Consider the following 20,087-nt stretch of genomic DNA (forward strand, 5'->3'; position numbering starts at 1 on the left):
GTGCCTTCCCTGTTAGGGACGTAGGATTTGTGCGAAGCTGGAGCTTGCTGGTGAAGAGCGGGGGGTGGGGGAGGCTGCATGCGGTGGTGGTGGTGGTGGTGGTGGTGGTGGTGGTGGTGGGAGGGGACTTGCTTACCTGTATGGGGTGTCCTTGATACTGAGTGGTTGCTGGGTGTGCCTGGTCCTTCAGAACGCCCACTGTTCCCTCTCGAGCTGCCCACCTGACTCAACACAAACTTGCAAACCACCCTCCACTTCTCCTGTAGCTGAACACAGCCCTCATCGTGATAGATACGGAAAGAAATTCAAACAAAACTATTTTGCGGAAGCAGAACAAGAGAGACTCAGCTTCTGGCGGTGTCCCTGCTTCCCCCATGTCGAGAACATGCTCACAGGCTCTCTCGCCTTCTCCTTCCTTCAAGTTAAGTTTTCCAAATTCTCGGATGATGTTAGGACTGTGTGTGTGTGTGTGTGTGTGTGTGTGTGTGTGTGTGTGTTTTGTTTTCACATAGGCTTTTGTTATGTGTGTCTAACTTGAAACATACTATGGACAAATAATTAGTCCTTTCCCATGCCTGCTTTGGGGAATTCAGCAAGATATCGTTCTGTGGGGGCAATCTTAACTTACAGTCAGTTTTATAAGTGTACCAGGAATATCAGAACAGATATGGACTCTGTTTCCTGTGAATGTGGGTCTGTATCAGTGAGTATATGGCTATTCGTAATCTCCATCTGCACACATAATCTTTGCTAAGCTTTTGACTGCTTAGTCTGTCAAATACAGGTAGTCCTGACTTGTGCTAGTGTTTCTTTCTGATGACTCCAACATAAGTTGTTGGTTCTGATGTAATTTGAATTCTTTTTTTCAGTTTTCATTTTTTATGGATATCTTTATCAATCTGAATTTGTCTCTGGGGGTTGGAACCATTACATTACACATACATTACACATACATTACACATACATTACACATACATTAATACAGGTTGTTGTTAGCTGCTGTCAAGCTGATTCCTCCTCAGCACGACGCCATGGACAACAGAAAGGAATGCTGCCTGCTCCTGCACCGTCCCCGTCCCCGTCCTCAAGCCACTGTTGGAACCACTGTCAATCCATCTAGTCCAGCGGTCCTCAGCCTTCCTCACGCCGCGACCCTTTCAGACAGTTCCTCATGTGGTGGTGACCCCCAACCATACAGTTATTTTCATTGCTACTTCATCCCTGTCATTGTGCTACTGTTATGAATCGGGTCCCAACCCACAGGTTGAGAACCACTGACCTAGTTGAAAGTTTTCCTCTTTTTGCTGAACCTCTGCTTTGCCAGCGTGATGTCTTCTTTCAGGGAGTGGTCCCTCCATAACATGTCTAAAGTTCACTTCCAACACGCCTTCGGGCTATACTTCCTCAGACTGATTTGTTCATTCTCCCGGCAGCCCATGGTCTATTCAGGAGTCTCTGCCAGCACCCGAGTCAGAGGCATTAATCTTTCTTTGGCTTTCCTTGTTCACTGTCAAGTTTTCAGAAGCAAACAAGTGCAGCCCGGCCTTCTTCCTTCAATGCCATCAGATCTTGATCAATGTGCTACCTCCTGAAATGGCTGTGCCCCAACCACCGGGGAATTCACGGTTTTCTTCAGTTCTTTCAGCTTGAGTTAAATGTCAGCATGCTCGTCCCTCCGGGTTTTCTAATTCCGTATCTTTGCACATGTCACTGTAATACTTGATTTTGTCTTCACAAGCCACCCTTTGAAATCTTCTGTTCAGCTCTTTTACATCATTTCTTCCATTTGCTTTAGCTAGTCGACATTGAAGAGCAACTTTCAGAGTCTCTTCTGAGCAACTTTCAGAGTCTCTTCTGATGCCTCGCTTAGTCTTACTCTCTTTTCCTGCCTTTTTAAATGACCTTTTACTTTCTTCATGTATGATATCTTTGATATCATCTCACAACTCGCTTGGTCTTCAGATATTGATCTTCAGTATGTCAAATCTATTCTTGAGATAATTTCTAAATTCATGTGGCATGGACGCAAGGTTCATGCTTGTTTGAACTAGCCTATTAGCAACTGATGGTCTGTTCCACAGTCAGCCTCTGGTTTGGTTCCGACTGATGTTATTGAGCTTCTCCTTGGCTCTTTCTGCCAGTGTAATAGATTTGATTCCTGTCTATTCCATTTGGCAAGGGCCACTTCTATAGCCGCTGTTTATATTGTTGAAAATGGTATTTGTGATCAATAAATCAATGATCTTGCAAAATTCTATTGTCAAATTGGTGTTACTTCCATCACCCAAACTGTATTATCTATTGATCTGCCTTTTTGTTTCCATCTTTCACGTTCTACTCACCAGTAATGATCAATTCATCAAAGTGTGTTTGAACATTGAACGTAGTCTAATGGTCTCTTAGATGTCCATGTGTGTTTGATCCTTTTCAGCCTACCGAAGTTGGTAAAATATTGTGAATTTTGTCATCTTTGTCTATTTGAATAGCAGTCCTACTAACTAGCCTTCTTTGTAGGCGTCTGGGTACTAGCCTGTCACTGACACCGTTGTACTTCAGAAGAGAGCTTGAACGGTTCTTGTTGGGGAAGAATGCAGCTGGCCTCCTGTTCACACTGTCGTTCCAGGCATAGGAGACCCTCGGCCACGCACTATTACTCCCCAATGCCCAAGATCCTCATCTTTAAGCGTTCCATCTCATTGTTGACAGCTTACACCTTTCCCAGGTGCCTACTTCATCCATTCCAAGGAGTCATCAATGTTCACATCCGGGCCTGCTCCTTTGGAGCCCTGTCCCATCAGCAAATGAAGGTCCCGAGAGCTTTTCTGCATCCATGTAACTCGGGTCCACTCTGCTTGGAGAAGGCAGCCTTTCCTCCAGATCGTTTGGGTCTCTTTCCCCCTGAGGACCCCATCTTCCAGCACTACATCAGGCACGGTTCCCCGTTTGCAGTGGCCGTGTTTTTAGAAGTAGATTGCCTGGTGCCATTCTTCATCAAATGTAGTCTGGAAGTCTGAACCTTATGCACCATGGGGGACCCTGCTAGTATTTGACAAACCACCACAGATACGTGGCGGATTGTAAAACAGCACCCCCCCCCCCGCCGGGTTTTCTTTTCACAGCGATTTGTGTGTTTTCATGTTGGTAGCACTTACATAAAAATACACAAGTCGTTTTTAAAAGGGCAGCCATAAGTGTGGTCCAGTGTGACGCAGATATGTAAGTCGGAGACAACTGGCATGAAGAGAGTGTAGTAAGCTTTCCACACTATGGCTGTGTTTCCATTGAACCCTGACATCAGGTGTGACTCCTTGGGTTTTGGATATAGGAGGGGGCTTCAAAAAGTTCAGGGGGAAAAAAACACCTCATAATATTTTCATTCCATTTTCCCATACAGTTGTGAATGTATACGTGAATGCTGTTGTTTTGTGTATATCGTATAGTTCTGTATGTAAATGTGACTTTGTAGGAGAGAGAGAGAGAGAGAGAGAGAACTCCAGAAAGTATGCATGTGTTTTATCAGTACTTTTGCAGACCACGTGATAAAGGAAAATTTAGTTCAGGAGAAAGAGGTAGAAAAACCTATTTGTGGTAGTTACATAGTCTGTTGTCAATTTGAGGCTTAAGAGTGAAGGGGTGGAGTTTAGCCAGTCAATCAGGTTGCAGCTTGATGACTTCATTTGGAGACAATAAGAAGATAAATAGCTCACTGGAGGCAGGACACAGGTTCACTACCTGGAAGACATTCCTGTGGACAAGATACACGGAGCTATGATAGAGCTCGGGAGCTGAAGGAGTCACATGGAGATCCCTGCCAGCACTAAGATGCTTCCACTGCCACTGGATCCACAAGGCTTTCCACCCACTGGCCTGTGATCTTCCTGCATTTGGCATCATTGCATGTGTTGCGTGAGTCTGAAGAGGAATTTATAGATTTGCATCAGACATATGGGCGAATATCAGACTTATGGACTTGATCTGGATTGGACCAGATATTTTCTCAATATTCAACTGCTCTTGTATATAAAGCTCTTTCTTATACACATATGAGTCTCCCTGGATTTGTTTCTTTAGTCTACCTGGACTAATACACTACTCAAAACCGTCAACTTTTTCTTGACCAGAAGGAATTTTCCTGAATGACCTGGAGAAAAGCCAGGCTCTCTCTGAGAAACTTCAAGTGGAGAGCATAGACCAGGAGACAGCCCGTAGGGCTGGTGAGGTAGTGGGTCTAGTCAGATGGCTAGAGTCATAGATGACGACATACAATCGACTTCAGATAGTCTTGCAAGGTAGCACCACCTTCCCGCAGCCAAAGAGAGAGCAGTAACGGGTCCCTGAACAACAGACAGATAAGCACACTAGGTGGTCCCTGTGTAGGGAGCAAGCACTCATCCACCGGGCTGCATTTAGGTCTCAGGTATCAGCCTCTGCAAGAGGGAATGAGGAAAGGGAAGCTGGGCCAGCGTGGAGGACTTACAGCGGGCAGCACGGGGCAGCAGAATAGTAGCTTAGATAAGGTGCAAGTCAGGGAGCTGAGTCCCAGCGAAGGAGGCTGGCACTTCTTGGTGCCCAGCTGTCCCAGGACATGGTTGGTATAGGGGGCCACGGCAAGCAAAAGCTGTGGGCCGAGGTCAACTGACTCCAGGCGTGGCACTGCTTCTCAGGGTGGAGAGAAGACGGGCCATACCTGCTGGCCCCAGTCCTCACCCAGCCAGGACGTTGCCCTCGGTTTTCAGTTCTGTCGGTGGTGAGGTAGAGAGAATAGTAAAGACCAGAGTATGTGAGATCAAACAGACAAAAACAAGCCAGGATGGACACACACATGCCCACTCACGTACAACAAATTCACACCTGCATACGGAGTCTACTTCTGTTTTCAGGTATCCACAGGATATTTGCAAAATCAATCTTAAGTTTACGGGAGCTCAGTAAATGCCTCAACACAGAGAAAGTGTAAGGCAAATTCTTTGTCCATCGTGTGTTTAAACGTGATGCTCATAACAAAAGTCTAAGTGAAAACAAAACACTGAAAGCTACAATTTTTGTAAAGTAACACGAGCATTTGGGGAAACCAGCTTGCAGAGGGACTGGGGAGAGAGACTGCCTGCAAGCACATGGTCTGTCCTCAACCAGCAGTGGCAACAACCCAAGAGCCGAATGTCTGTCCTACAGCACGGGCAACATGTCTGTGTTGGAATCTTCTTCTGTACTCGTACCAGTTAAGGCCGTTTTTGTTGCAACAGAAAACCTGAGAGTGATTGTTAAGTCTGTCTGTATAGAGAGGCATGGAGCCCTAGTTGCACAGGGTTTAGGCGTGGGCCTGCAATCTGCAAGGTCAGCAGTTTGAAACCATCAGTCTCTCCATGGGAGAAAGCCTGAGCTTTCTACTCCCATAAAGAGTTACAGTCTCAGAAACTCACAGGGGTAATGAATTCTACCTTGTCCCATAAGGCCGCTCTGAGTTGGTATCCACTCAGTGGCAGTGAGTTTGGTTTGGGGTTCGATATAATGGGGGGTAGTGGTGAGAAAGAAGTTAGGTAGTAGAGCCCGTCCTTGGGTCTGAATGTCTGACTTCTAGACAACTTGTACTTGTCCTTCAAAATTATGTAAACTTGCTCTCACTTTGAAATGATAGTGTCAACTCCTACTTCCTCAAAAAAACCCAAAACAACAAAAAACACACTAATTGCCACTGAGCCAGTGCTGACTCATAGCAAACCCCGTGGGTTTCTGAGGCTGTCGGTTGATGAGAATAGAAAGCACAATTTGTCTTGGTTGTGAACAGTCGACCACGCGATCACAGCCCAACATGGAAGTAACCATTACATCACCAGGGCTCCTTACGCCCTACTCACAACAAACTCTTCCTCCCAAGCACCGCACGCATGTGCTCCTTTCAGGCACCGTCAAATTCCACCGAAAGAGCTGCTCCCACGGTGTCTTGAAGTCGAATGTGTTCGTAAGCTGGTATCGCTGTATTTGGTTCTATTTAGCCTCACTTGTGTGCCAGGAAGGGGCTGTGTGGTGCAGGCGTGATGTGTTGGCCAGGTAACCTTGAGATCAGCAGTTCAAAAGGACCACCAGCATCTCGGGAGCAAGGTTTGGTTTTCTACTCCTGTACAGAGAGTCTGCTCTAAGGACACAGACATCTGTCTTGGAAGAAGGCCAGCGTGCTCCTTAGCGCCAAGGATGGCAGCACTCGATCTTACACCCTTTGGACGTGACAGGAGAGACCATTCCCTCGGGAAGGACATCCTGTTTGGTAACGTGGTGAGGATGGCGCAGGACCCGGCGCGTTTTGTTCTGTTGCGCAGAGGGTCGTTATGGGTCAGAGCCGACTCGGTGGACCTAACCACCACAAAGAATGACAGTCTCAGAAACCCACAGGCGCAGCTCCACCCTGTCCGAGAGGGTCTCGACGACGAGTCAGAGTTGACTTGATGGAGGTGAGTGTGGTTTGGGTTCTTTTGTGCACGGAAAGGCTCGAAGGCTTTTCAGTGATTTAAAAGCCGCGCGTGCAGCAGGTGACGATGACCGTGAGGAAGAACTGTAGGGATTGGCTGCACTGTTGCCAAGCAAGGGCGACTTCAACGCAAGCTCATTGCCATTGGGTCCCCTCTGAAGTCAGAGTAAGGCTGCCCCGTGGGGTTTCTGAGCCTCGAAGCCTTCAAGTAAACAGAAAGCCTCCTCAGTTGGTCCCTTTGCATGCGTGACCTTGCAGTTGGCAGCCCCAGGTGGAATCCACTGCAGCACCAGGGCTCCTCAGAACAACCCAGTGTCTGCTGTTGGACTGCTATTCGGAACCTCTGGACTTACGTAAAGCTCTGCTTCTGGCAATCGGTAGATTAACCCTCGCATGGGTGGATGAAACCGAACAAAAGCTGCAATTGTGCTAAGGGGACTCCGGTGATGTAGTGGGTACGTGCTGGGCTGCTCATTGCAAGGTGACTGGTTGCAGCCTTTTGCACTGGCTGGGTAGGATTCCGTGGGAAGTCTATGGACCACATTAGAAGTAGGGCCCACTCCTGTCGATGGGCATACGGGTTGTGTCCGCGTTGGCTGTGGTGAGCAGGGCTGCAGTGAACACCGGCGTACGTGCCTCTTCTTGAGGCTCTGCTTTCCAGTCTTTGGGTCTTTGCCTCTGAGCAGAACTGCTGAGTCCTGTGGTAGCCCTGGCAACACAGTGGTTACCTGTTGGGCTGCAATCCACGTGCAAGATGGTTTCACCACCTACATGTAAACACGAAATACCCTCTGTACCACTTGCCCTTGCTCATATGCTGCCTCTTGCAATGCTGACTAGCTCTTGTTGGCAAAGTGATTAAATGGTTTAACCACCTAAATGTAAACACTATATCTCTATAAAGGAATTAGAGGCAAATGGAGGCGAATACATTTGTGATTGAGGGAAGGGGAGAATTTTCTAGGCAGGACACAAAAAACTAGAAAAGAAAAAAATTTTTAAATGCTTGCTCTTTGAAAATTTTTAAAAAGTTAAGAAAATAACAGACTAAGCAAAAAACGACAAAGGTCTTTTATACTGGTTATATAGATAACTATTATAAATCATTTATAAAATGAATATAATTACTTGGACAGATACTTCAAAAAAGATCATGTAAAAGGACCCATCCTCTGGCCAGCTTCTGTACCGCCCAAGTCTATTTAAAAACATCCTCTTTTTATTGACAAGGTGGCCGCTCTACCTCCAGGCATTAAAACTGCCTTCTGGCAGAAAGAAGGAAGCCAGAGGTGATGAATCTGTCTCTTTAAGAGAAAACCAAAGGACATATCTTTCTCAAAAGCTTCACTTGATAGATTTTTGTTTAGGTTTCACTGACTAGAACTCAGTCACATGGCATGCCTAGCTGCAAGGAAGCCTGGAAGAATGAGATTTATTTCTTTTTAATTAGAAGCTGGAGACATGGAATAGGCAGCTCTGTTTTCCATTTGGGGAAGTCATCTTCAGAAAATAAAGAGAAAAGCAAACATGAAGATCTCCGCACGAAAGGGGCGAGGTAGCATCCTGTAAGACCAGGCCCTGCTAAGTCTCTGAGCATCCTCCTGTAAGACTAGGCCCTGCTGTAAGTCTCTGAGCATCCTCCTGTAAGACCAGGTCCTGCTGTAAGTCTCTAGGCATCCTCCTGTAAGACCAAGCCCTCTGTAAGGCTTGCCCCTGCAACCGTGCTGCTGGGGGACTGGTCTTCAGAGTCTCGCTGCCCTTTTAAGGTAGACACTGGAGTCAATAACCTGAAAACCTGTAGAACCTGAAGGGAATGCTCTTCTATGGTAAGTTGCTTATGTTCAAGAGCTCTTTTAGGTCTCAGGATTCCATCGTACACTGGAGGTTGGTGGATCTCAGAGAGGCTCGCTCCGTACTTAGCAGTGGCAGAACCAGGGTTCCCAGTAAGGCCTGTCGGCCCCACAGCCCAGTTTTAATGCTCATCCTTCCACAAAAAATCAATTGTGCACATTCCACTTTACTACCTGAATTTTAAGCTCACCCTTTTTAAACTGCTTTTAAACCTACTGTAGAATCACCTGGGATACTGTCTGCAAATGCAGAGTTATGGGTCCCCCACCAAATCAACTGAAACCAGACTGCCTGGGGCTAAGCCTGGGGCTAGCCACACCCCTCTTGCAGTACTGTGGAGACTCTGTCTGGTTTGAGAACTTATTGTTCTCAAACTTCTTGTCCCATTGCAAAGAAGTTTATTTGTGGATCCATGTCGTGTGGAAATTTCCTCCAAATATCAGGAAAATAAATTTTTTTAGGAAAATAAATTTTAAAAATAGTCCATTCCTTCTTCTGCTTCCCCAGTTTTCTATGGAACACAGTCAGCACCGTGGGAAAAAGTTCAGGAGCTGAAGGTGTGTCATAGAAGATGGCTTCTTCACATGGATTTCCTGAGGCTTTGAAGTGCAAAGCAAACCCAAACCCAAGGCCTTAGATTCAATTGTGATCCTAAACTTGTTCTCCGAGGCTGTAAACCTCCCCCAATCAGACAGACTCATCTTTCTCCCAAGGTGTCACTGGTGGGTCTGAACTGACCACGAGTTGAGCTGCAGTCAGTGACAGGAACACCGGAGCTCCTCTAGTCAAGCACTGCTGATTAACATCCCAGAGCTGGACGGGGCAGAAGCAAAGGAAGCTGTTGTTGTTGGGTGCCATTGAGACGGTCTGACTCATAGTGAGACTCCAAACACCGGGAGGAAACCCTGCCTAGCTCGATGCTGTCTTCACAACAGTTGTCGGGTTTGAGCGGATCCTGGCAGCTCTTGTGTCAATCCGTCTTTCTTGCTGCTACTTGATGTGACCAAGCATGATGTCCTTCCCTAGGGATTGCTCTCTCTTGATGGCATGGTCAAAGTCTCACTCTTCTTGCTTCTAAGCAGCCTTCTGGCTGTCCTTCTTCCAAGACTGTCCTTTTGGAAGTCTTTCAATACTTACACCTGCATTTGAGGCGATTGAAAATACTATGGCTTGGGTCACACATACCTTAGTCCTCAAAGTAGTATCCTTGCTTTTCAACACTTTAAAGAGGTCGTGGGTAGCAGGTTTGCCCAATGTGATGTTTCCTTTGATCTCTGGACTGCTGCTTCCATGAGCATTGACTGTGGACCCGAGCAAGATGAAATCTTTGACTACTTCCATCTTTTCTCCATTTTTCTTTTTTTTTTTAAACAATTTATTAGGGACTCATACAACTCTTATCACAATCCATACATATACATACATCAATTGTAGAAAGCACATCCATACATTCCCTGGCCCAATCATTCTCAAAGCATTTGCTCTCCACTTAAGCCCTTTGCATCAGGTCCTCTTTTTTTTTTCCCCTCCCTGCCCGCTCCCCCCTCCCTCATGTGCCCTTGGTAATTTATACATCGTTATTTTGTCATATCTTGCCCTATCCGGAGTCTCCCTTCCCCCTCTTCTCTGCTGTCCCTCTCCCAGGGAGGAGGTCACATGTGGATCCTTGTAATCAGTTCCCCCTTTCCAACCCACTCACCCTCCACTCTCCCAACATCGCCCCTCACACCCTTGGTCCTGAAGGTATCGTCCACCCTGCATTCCCCGTGCCTCCAGCCCCCATATGCACCAGTGTACAACCTCTGCCCTATCCAGTCCTGCAAGGTAGAATTCAGATCATGGTAGTTGGGGGGAGGAAGCATCCAGGATCTGGGGGAAAGCTGTGTTCTTCATCGGTACTACCTCGCACCCTGACTGACCCATCTCCTCTCCTAAACCCCTCTATGAGAGGATCTCCATTGGCCGACACTTGGGCCTTGGGTCTCCACTCTGCACTTCCCCCTTCATTCAATGTGGTATATATATACATACACACACATATATACACATACACACATATATCTTTTTTTTTTTCATGATGCCTTATACCTGGTTCCTTTGGCACCTCGTGATCGATCGCACTGGCTGGTGTGCTTCTTCCATGTGGGCTTTTTTGCTTCTGAGCTAGATGGCCGCTTGTTCACCTTCAAGTCTTTAAGACCCCAGACACTATCTCTTTTGATAGCCGGTCTCCATCAGCTTTCTTTACCATATTTGCTTATGCACCCATTTGTCTTCAGTGATCCTATCATGGAGGTGTGCAGTCAATGATATGATTTTTTGTTCTTTGATGCCTGATAACTGATCCCTTCGGGACCACTCCATCACACAGGCTGGTGTGTTCTTCCATGTGGACTTTGTTGCTTCTGAGCTAGATGGCCGCTTGTTTATCTTCAAGCCTTTAAGACCCCAGTCACTATCTCTTTTGTTAGCCGGGCACCATCAGCTTTCTTCACCACATTTACTTGTTCACCCACTTTGGCTCCAGCAGTTGTGTCAGGAGAGTGAGCATCATAGAGTTCCAATTTAATAATAGAAAGTATTCATGCATTGAGGGAGTGTTTGCTTTTCTCCATTTTTCATGATGTTGCCTTTTGGCCCAGTTGCGAGGGCGTTAGTCTTTACATTGAGCTGTGATCCATACTGAAGGCTGCAATTCTTGATCTTCATCAAGAACTTCAAGTTCTCCTCACTTTCCGTAAGCAAGGTGGTGTCATCTGCATGTCACAGGCTGTTAATAAGCCTCCCCCCAATCCTGATGCCATCTTCTTCTTAAGGTAAGCCAGCTTCTCTGATGATTTGCTCAGCATACAGATTGAATAATCACGTTGAGCGGATTCAACCCTGACACATACATTTCCTGACAGTAAACCATGCAGTATTCCCTTATCAGCACAACTGCCTCTTGATGCATAGACAGGTTCGGAATGAGCACAGTGAAGCGTTTTGGAATCCTCTCTCTTCTCAAGTCTATTCAGAGCGCCCTATGATCCACACAGTTAAATGCATAGTCCATAGAACACAAACAAACATCTCTCTGGTATTTTCTGGTTTGAGCCAAGATCCATCTGACATCAGCAATGACATCCCTTATTCCATGACCTCTTCGGAGTCCAGCCTGAACTTCTGGCAGCTCCCTGTCAATGTACTGCTATAATCATTTTTGGATGATCTTCAGTAAAATTTTACCTGCATGTGATATCAGTGATAATGTTCTATAATTTGAGCATTCTGTTGGGTCACTTTTCTTTGGAATGGGTATAGATATGATTCTTTTCCAGTCAAATGGTCAAGTAGCTCTCTTCCCAATTTCCTGATGAATAAGTGCTTCCTGTCCTTCATCAGCTTGTCGAAACATTTCAATTGTATTCCATCAATTTCTGGAGTCTTGTTTTTGTTTAATGCTTTCCATGAGCTTGAATACCCTCCTTTACTATCATTGGTCCTTGCTCATGTGCTGCCTCTTGCAATGTTGACTAGTTCTTGTTGGTAAAGTGACTCTTGTGAGTCTGTCCATCTTCCCTTGAGGCTTCCTGCCTCAGTTAATATTGCAAGTTGAATTTTTTCTTCTTTTCTTTCAGTTTAAGGTATGTTGAGAGCGTTCTTCCTTTTTTCGTTTTCTCACTTTAGGTCTTTGCAGATTTCATGATAACATTTGCCCGTCTTCTCAAGCTGCTCTTTGACATTTTCCGTTCAGCTTTTTTGCTTCATCTTTCTGTCTTCATCCTTTCTATCATACTTTTCAACTACAGTTCCTTCCTCTTTATTTCCAACTTTTGTGTTCCAGTCACCAATAATTATCAATTCATCTTGATTGCATATTTGATCAATTTCTGAAGATGTTGTCAGAATTCTTCAATTTCTGCATCACTAGCACTATCACGGACAGCATTGCACTTCAAGGTAGAACTTAAATGTCCTTCTGGATATGAGAAATTTGACACAATTCTTCTTGAATCTGTCATTCCCAATATAGTAAGCCGTATGATTTTTCTGATTCAAAATGGCCAATATTAATCCATTTCAGTTCACCAATGCCCAGAATGCAAGTTGTTATGTGTTCCATTCCATTTTTCACAACTTCCAATTTTCCTAGATTCATATTTCATACTTTACAAGTTCCAGTTATTGATAGGTGTTTGCCCCTGTTTCTTCTCATTTTAGATCATTCCTCATCAGCAAGCGAAGGTCCCGAAAGCCTTACTCCTGCAGGCTTTACTTCATCCACGTCATTATGGTCGACTCGACTTTGAGAAGGCAGCTCTTCCTCGGTCATATTTTGAGTGTCTTCTGATCCGAAGAGCCCATCTTCTGGCATGATCTCTGATAATATTCTGCTTCTATTCAAGAGGTTTTCAGTATCTGAACATGGTAAATGTGTAGAAAATTCCCTCTCTCACTGCTATGGTCCAAACTCATAGAGCCTTTACCGACAGAGTGGAGCTGCCCTGGGTGGTTTCTGAGATTGTTAACTTTTACAGGAATAGAAGGTCTTCCTCTTCCTCCCATAGGAAACGAGGAGCTTCTAAAACTGATCCAAGGAGTCTGACTGGGAAGTGACAATTTTTCAGAAGGACCAGTTTTTCACTTGGAACATCCAACCATGTTTCGATGTTATCCGTAAGGATTTCCGTGGCTAATTCCTCAGACGTGCACAGCCTATTCCTTCTTCCTAGTTTGTTTGCCCGGAAACTGCTGAAGCCTGTTCACTTTGGGTGACCCTGCCGTTATTTGAAATACCAGTGACATAGCTTCCAGCAACACACAAGCCACCACAGTAGGACAGACGGACAGGCAAGTGGTAGAGCAAAGGAAGTAGCATTAACTAAATATTTACTATGTTCCAGACACTGCTCCAAAGACATTGCATCATTTAGGGGATCCAAGACATGATTCAACCCCTTTTATTTATAAATGGGAAGGTACTATTATTATCCCAATTTTAGAAATGAAGAACCGTCACTTGGCCAAAGCGACAATAAATATCTCTTGAGCTTTTATGGAATGCAAGACACAGAGAATTAGGCATGGGAAAGGCAGTCTGGATTGCTTGACTGTCCCGGACCCTGAGCTAACCCAAGACCCCACAACAGAAATGAACTGTCAGAGCAGGTCTCCCGGCCTGCCAGATCCAGGCTCTTCCTGGCTTGTTGTAGCCAACAAGAGCAGAACTGGTGGTCCAGAGCTCTAGAGAACATGTTCAGCAGGACTGCACTCCTGGTTCATGCAGCGGATACCAGGCTCTTCCCTGTTTGCCGGATGAAGAAGCGAGAAAAGAGCTGGAAGAAGTGCCTAGAAGGTGAACCAGTATAAAAACCCACGGTGATTTAGTCACTTGTGCTTCTTACCACAATTTAGTTAAACTTTTCAAAAATTCATGGCCTTGGTTTCAATTCTGACTCACAGACACCTTATAGGACAGGACAGAACAGTCCTTGGAGGTTTCTCAGGTTAACTCTTTATGGGAGTAGAAAAGCCTCATCCTTCTCCCAGGGAGAGGCTGGTGGTTTTTGAACTGCTGACCTTGAGGTGAGCAGCCCACAACCCACTGGGTTACCGGGAACTAAAAATCCACAGCCGTGCGGTCAATTCCGGCTCATAGTGAGTGACCTTGTAGGAGAGAGTAGAACAGTCCCATTGGGTTTCTAAGGCTGCAACCTTCCCAGGACGGACTCCACTTTCTCCTGAAGATCCCTAGTGGCTTCCAACTGGGGCTTAGCAGCCCTGCTGGGAACTCGTTGCCCTCCCAGGATGGGACAGGATAGACCTGTCCTCTTGGGTTTCTAAGAATGTAACTCTATGGAAAGCTTCATTTTTCTCCGAAAAGAGGCTTAAACGTTTCTTACTAACCTTGTTGTTGTTCGGTGCTATCACGTGGGTTGTGATTCTTACTAATCCTTTTTTTACAACAGAAAGAAGCACTGCCTTTTCCTTAATTAACCTTGGGAGGTAGAGAGTGTTTCTATTTTATGGGTGCGGATTGGGAGGCTCAGAAAGGTTCCGTGGTTTGCTCAATAAGCGACTGAACCAGGAGAGAATAGGGCAGGTCCACTGCCGCCCCTGCCCCCTGCTCTCCCACTTTATCGCTCAGTAAGGGGTAAAATGCTCTTCCAGGGGCGCTAGTTTACAAATCGATCCTCAGGGCTGGTTCTCAGGCTTTCAACCAACGTTTATTTCATTCCAAGTTCAAATTACACAGAAAATAAAACGGCTTTCTCCTTAAAAGGTTCCGCGGGAGTGGGGGGGGGGGGGTGACGACGACGAATGTTTTCTGTTCTCAGTTCCAGCCTCCTTGGCTGTGCTTGAGTCTGAAGAAAGGACTAGTCTGACAGGAAGAATTACAAATCTGGAGCTCATTTTGGCGTCCCAGAGGGAAGGTGGGTGGAGCGTCTCACAGTAAATTAGGAATTCAGAATGAAAACGTAGTTGAGTTTATTTGGGTTTTTAGTGACACCTCAGAATGATCGTACAGATGTGTCAGGGAAGGCTCGGGAGAATGATGACTGACTGTTCCTCCTCCGCCCCGGCCCCGTCGGCACTGGGAGCTGAGAAGGGGGATCCCTCCTCCTTTGGGAGAGGGCTTTCCTCGCTAACCGGGATCGCGAGGGGAATGGAGAAGGTGGCTCGGTCTGAGATCTGGAGGAAGGCGGCGGGTTATGTGATCTGGGTCGCAGGCTGGGATTTGGGAACTTTCTGAGCCTAGATTTTTTTTGGGGGGTGGGTAGTGGTGGTGGCTAGAGCTGGAGGAAAAGGAAGAAGTGTTGAAAGTTGGAGTCTAAATGCAGGTGTCCGATGCCACTGCGACTCGAAGGGAGAAGTACCAAGGACTGGAAGTGCAGGGCTGTGCACAGGGGTCACCGCTGGTTAAGCCGACGGCCCGTAGACGGACACACCCGCGGCTCAGCCCTCGCCCCTGCAGACGCCCAAGGACTGGAGCTGGCGAGACCCTGCCCCCACTCCGCTGCCCCGAACCCCGGGCAGCGCGGGCAGCGGCTGGAGTCTGGCCGCCCCGCCCCCGGGGAGCGCTGTGGGCGTGGCCTGGGGGGGGCCGGGCTCCCGCGGCTCACGATTGGCTGCCCGGCGGGCCCGCGGGCGGGGCTCCGGGCTGGGTTTCGCAGGGCGGCTCGCAGACGGCCGGGAGGCGGGGTCGGCGGGGCCCCGGCAGCCAATGGACGCGCGGCCCCGGAGCAGTTACAAAGGGCCAGAGCCAGGCCGCCGCCGCCGCCGCGGCTGGGGAGGTGGGGCGAGGCGAGGCTTGCTGAGGCGAGGCGGCGGCCGGGCCGGGCCGGGCCACAGGCGGCGGCGTCGGGACCATGGAGGTGGCGGCCGCTGCTCCGCGTCCCCGGCTGCTGCTCCTCGTGCTGGCGGCGGCGGCGGTGATCCGGGGGACGGCGGGTGAGCGGGGCGCGGCCGGGCGGGCGGGCGGGCCGGGCCCGGCCTCTGGCTCGCTCCTTCTCTTTCTCAAACATGGCGCGGGGCCGGGGGCGCAGGTGGCGGCGCCCGGGCCGGGGCTGGGACTTGGCGCGGGCTGGGGCTCCTGGCTCGGCGCGGCCGCCGCGGAGCCGCCGGCGGGGTGGGGGGCGGGGCGGGGGCGTGGGTGCGAGCGCGGTGGCCGCCGGGCATCCCGTGGCCGCCTCCGCTCCGGGCTCCGGGCCCCGCGCTCCGCGGGGGAGGTGGCGTCCGGGGAGCCGTCCGAAGGCCGGGGGCTGCGCTCGGGGCGGAGTGGGCCCGGGCCGCGGGCTGAGCGCGGGAGGCCGGCGGGGCGCGCTGAGCGGGGACTTCCCCGACCTGGGCCGGGCGCCGTGCGGAGGAGTCCCTGCTGCCCTCACCTCCCGCGAATGTCTGCCGCCCTCCCCGAGGCGGGCTGGGGGTCTGGGATGGGGGTGCGCGCGCCGGGTCCCGAGGACTCCTGAGCGGTGGGAGGGGGCGCGCGTGGCTGAGACGCCCCTCCGGGGGTCGGCAGCGCCCCGGACCCTGCGGAGAAGGGGGTGTGCTTCAGTGCCCGGGCTGGCTTCGGAAAGGCATTGTGTGCTAGGAGGCCCGAGTCTGCCGAGTGTGGGTTCTTGGGGGCGTCTGGGGAGTCGGGTCGGGAACGCAGCCCCGAGAGGGCCGCGGGCGGTTTTCGGAGTGGGAACTTGAACGTTCTCTCACTCTGCGGGGTGGGAATGTTTGAATGGGATTTACTCCGCATTGATCCAACGCCGCTGGGTTCCTCGAAGAAAACTGTTAGCGGTCTTCTTAGTGAAAGGAGAACTCTTAAACTCACTGCCGCGGTGTGGATTCTGACTCGCTGCCGCGCGAGAGGACTGGGTAGAACTGCCCCTGTGGGTTTCTGAGACTAAATCTTCACGGGGGGGGGGGGAGCAGCTGGTGGTTTTGAACTGCCGAACTGGCATCAGCAGCCCCGCCCACTGTGGCACCAAGGCTCCTCCAGTGTGGGCCAACCATCACTGTGGCTGGACTTCACGGGCAAATGTGCATTTGGTCCTAAAATATTAAATCAAGATGGGTGGGTGGTTATGCCCCATTGGAGGAGTAGAAAAACTTCAAATTAGCAACCAAAGGACAATATGAGAGGCTAAGGTACAGAGGCTTAGTTTTAGCAATTAAAATACCGATGAAAGGACATCTTTTTCTGAAATTGGACAATACATATTTTAAAAAGCAAAATAGAATAACCCAAAACAAAAGTCTTAACTCATTATCGAGGGCGGCAGATTTTAATACTTTGAATAGCCACTATTAAGCACTTACTCTGCCTTAGATGCAGAAAATCCACTAGATTACTTGTGCTAATCCTCTCAACTAAATCTTCAAGGCTCACCACATTTCCTCCCATTGTATGGATGGGAAAACTGAGGTCAGCGGTGAAGTGTTCTGAATAAGTGCTGCAGGAGGGTTTGCCTCCAGGGCTTTATTTCCAAAGCTTATCTCCCTTCTACACACCAAATGTCACCCCCTGACATGTTTTCCTCATTCCCCCCTCAGGCATCTCAAAGTAATTGGTAATGGGTCTTTGTTATTCACTTTCAGATTTAGGCCTTCCATATGAGTGTTAGGTGGCCTGTTTTCTGACTCATCATCGCACATTTCTGCTTTTCCTCACCCTGTCACTCTGGAGAGAACAGTGAATTTTCTGCAGAGGAAGGAGGGACATCACCTTGTGAACAAGTGGAAGAACTGACATAGTTAAGTGACATGTCCACACTGCTGTTGACACTGGCCTCCTAAGGCTGTTGAAACACAAAGGGCTATTCGTATGGAGAAGGACGAGGCTGTCTGCTCCCCTAAAGAATTACAGCCTCAAGGACCCTAGGGGGCAGTTCTGCCTTGTCTTGTCTGGTCCTGGGAGTCAGGGCCCTGGCAGTAGGATTAATTTAAGCAACATAATTCACACTTTCCCACTTTTGTAGGATACAGAATATTCGTGAATTCACATGACAGTTTGGACTTAATTGGGTGAACAGAACTTTTCTCTATCCGTGCCCTGAAGGAGTTTACAGGCTCCAATGGCAGACAGGCGATAAAAAACGAATCCAGATGCTTACTACTCCAAGCCAGGAGCACTAAATTAGCCTACCTGCCCTGTGTGCTTTATATTGATGTTTCAGTTCAGCCTTTTCCTACAAGCGGAAGAAACGGAGCTTTTTCTCTCTCCACTTTCTTACTGGCTTCCTTATTCAACATTTTGTAGTTGGTCCTTTTCAGCTGGGTGTTGGCTTCTGTTCCCATGCGTAACTTCTGTGCTCCACAACATGGATTTCTCTGGAGAAATTTGTTTACTGCCTCTATTGTGTAATTACATACCATTCTGTTTGCTAAAGCACAGGGGAGATGGGTGGCTCTTTTCTGCCGTGTCATAACTTCTAAATTAAAGTCTTCGTATCCGTCTCTCTTGACTATGTCTCTTCCCATTTTCCCGTCACTGGAGGGGTTGTTTCTCTTATCTAGTCTTTAATGTGGACCACTTCAGGCCGTAGAGCATGTCCCAAGGCCCCTCTAGTTATCTAAATGGATAATCTCACTTCTCAGCCCTGCACATGCGATTCCAGAGATTTCTGATTTCCCACCGACTCCTTTCTGGCCAGGTTTTCCACTACATAATTAATTCTGCCCTCATTTGCTCGTGACAGAGGAGGATCGTCCCCAGTCCTGGCTGTCTGTACCTAGAACTCGCTAGCCTCTGGATTGCATGGCAGTTACAGTGTGTCTTCTTCACTTCTGTCTTCTGCACTGCTGTAGAAATACAGAGACCCAGGGGGCAAGGAGCTTCTTTTACTCTCTCTCTGCCGTCAGAGCCTAGCACTGTGCTTTATGCTCTCACTTCAGTGCTTCTTCGTAAAGCATGCCATTCGAATGACTGAGCATGTCTTTCCTATTTCCTACTGGGGTATTAAGTAAGCACCCTGTGTGCCATACCAATGAACAGTTCTGTGTATACAGTCAGCTCTGGTGGTGAAAGAGCCATGGTCAAAATGCTTGGCTGCTAACTGAAAAGTCACGGTTCAACCCCACCAGCTGCTCCTCAGGAGAAAGATGTGGCAGCCAGCTTCCCTAATGACTGACAGCCTGGGCAGCTCAAAGGGGCAGCGCTCTGTCCTGCAGGGAGTCCCAGTACGTGGGGCGGGCGGGGGGGGGGGGGGAGAGGGTAGGATCAGGAAGAATGTGACAGGTGTGGCCAAGGCGGCCAGATGCACAGGAGTTGGCTACTAGGTGTGGTATTCGTGACAGCTCCACCTGCAAGTTCCAGAAAGTGGGATGACAGCTCCCTTGCCTTTGTGAAGAGCACTTGAGAAAGTTGTATTGGAGTTTGAGGAACCTAGTTTGTGTTATTAGTAATAATTCAGCAGTTCACCTGGGCTCAGCTGTTTTGATTGGTCAGACATCCTTGTTGATTGGACACTTCGGGGCTTTTAAGCTGATTTTGAAGGGCAGCTCAAACTTCGGATGGGCAGAGAAGGGGCGAGGAATGGGGAAGTGTTTTTGATGAGGGCTATGTTTCGTGTGTGAAGGCTGTGTTTACCAGTCTTGCCCAGGGCAGGAAGCAGAGCTTTTACTGATTACCTGGCCCCGTTATCTGTAATGGGGGGCTTGACTGTATGAACCACTGTTGTGTTTGTTTCTGATTCTAAGAAACGTGTCATGTGTGCCTGGAAACAAATTGGAAGGCAATCTCAGTGGCGTGAGTGAAGGGGAATGGCATGGTGGGGTGTCCCAGGATGAGGCATTCTGAAGGGAAAGTGGTATTAACACTAGTTTACTGCTGGGAAAACAGATTCAGAGAGATTAAGTGGATTTCTCAGGATTGCATAACAAGGAGCAGAGTGGAGACAGGGCCTCTGATTTTCTGATTCCAAATCCTGCCCTTTAAGGCACTTGACAACATAACAGAGGTGGGGGTGGGGTGGGCATGAGAGTAGTGGAGATTCTTCCCTGAATGACTTTGCTCTTGAACCTCACAGAACTTATTAAAAGTGAGTCTTAAAGGTGGGAGGGAGAGGAAATAATTTCCAGTAGGTCATTATCTTTTTTCTGTTGATAATAATAAAAAAATTCACTGCGTCCTGTTGATACTGACTCATAGTGATCCTATAGGACTGGGTAGAACTGCCCCTGTGGGTTTCTGAGACTGTAATTCTTCTTGGGAGTAGACAGCTATGACTTTCTGCAGCAGAGTCGCTGGTGGTTTTGAGCTGCTGAGCTTACCACTCAACATGTGACCTTCTGTGACCTC

At 48.4% G+C, this 20,087-nt stretch overlaps 1 protein-coding gene across 1 annotated transcript in view; it reads left to right on the forward strand.

The window, feature by feature from the left end:
- Nucleotides 1–15,569: 15,569 nt before the first annotated feature.
- TGFBR1 (transforming growth factor beta receptor 1) overlaps nucleotides 15,570–20,087 on the forward strand; it is a 50,636-nt gene continuing 46,118 nt past the window's right edge. The window contains exon 1 of the mRNA XM_075560213.1: nucleotides 15,570–15,748. Coding sequence (XP_075416328.1) covers nucleotides 15,667–15,748 — 82 coding nt within the window. The 5' untranslated portion in view covers nucleotides 15,570–15,666. The remainder of the gene's footprint in view (nucleotides 15,749–20,087) is intronic.

The sequence above is a fragment of the Tenrec ecaudatus genome, chromosome 10 (genome assembly GCF_050624435.1).
Source record: "Tenrec ecaudatus isolate mTenEca1 chromosome 10, mTenEca1.hap1, whole genome shotgun sequence".
In the NCBI taxonomy this organism is placed as follows: Eukaryota; Metazoa; Chordata; class Mammalia; order Afrosoricida; family Tenrecidae; genus Tenrec; species Tenrec ecaudatus.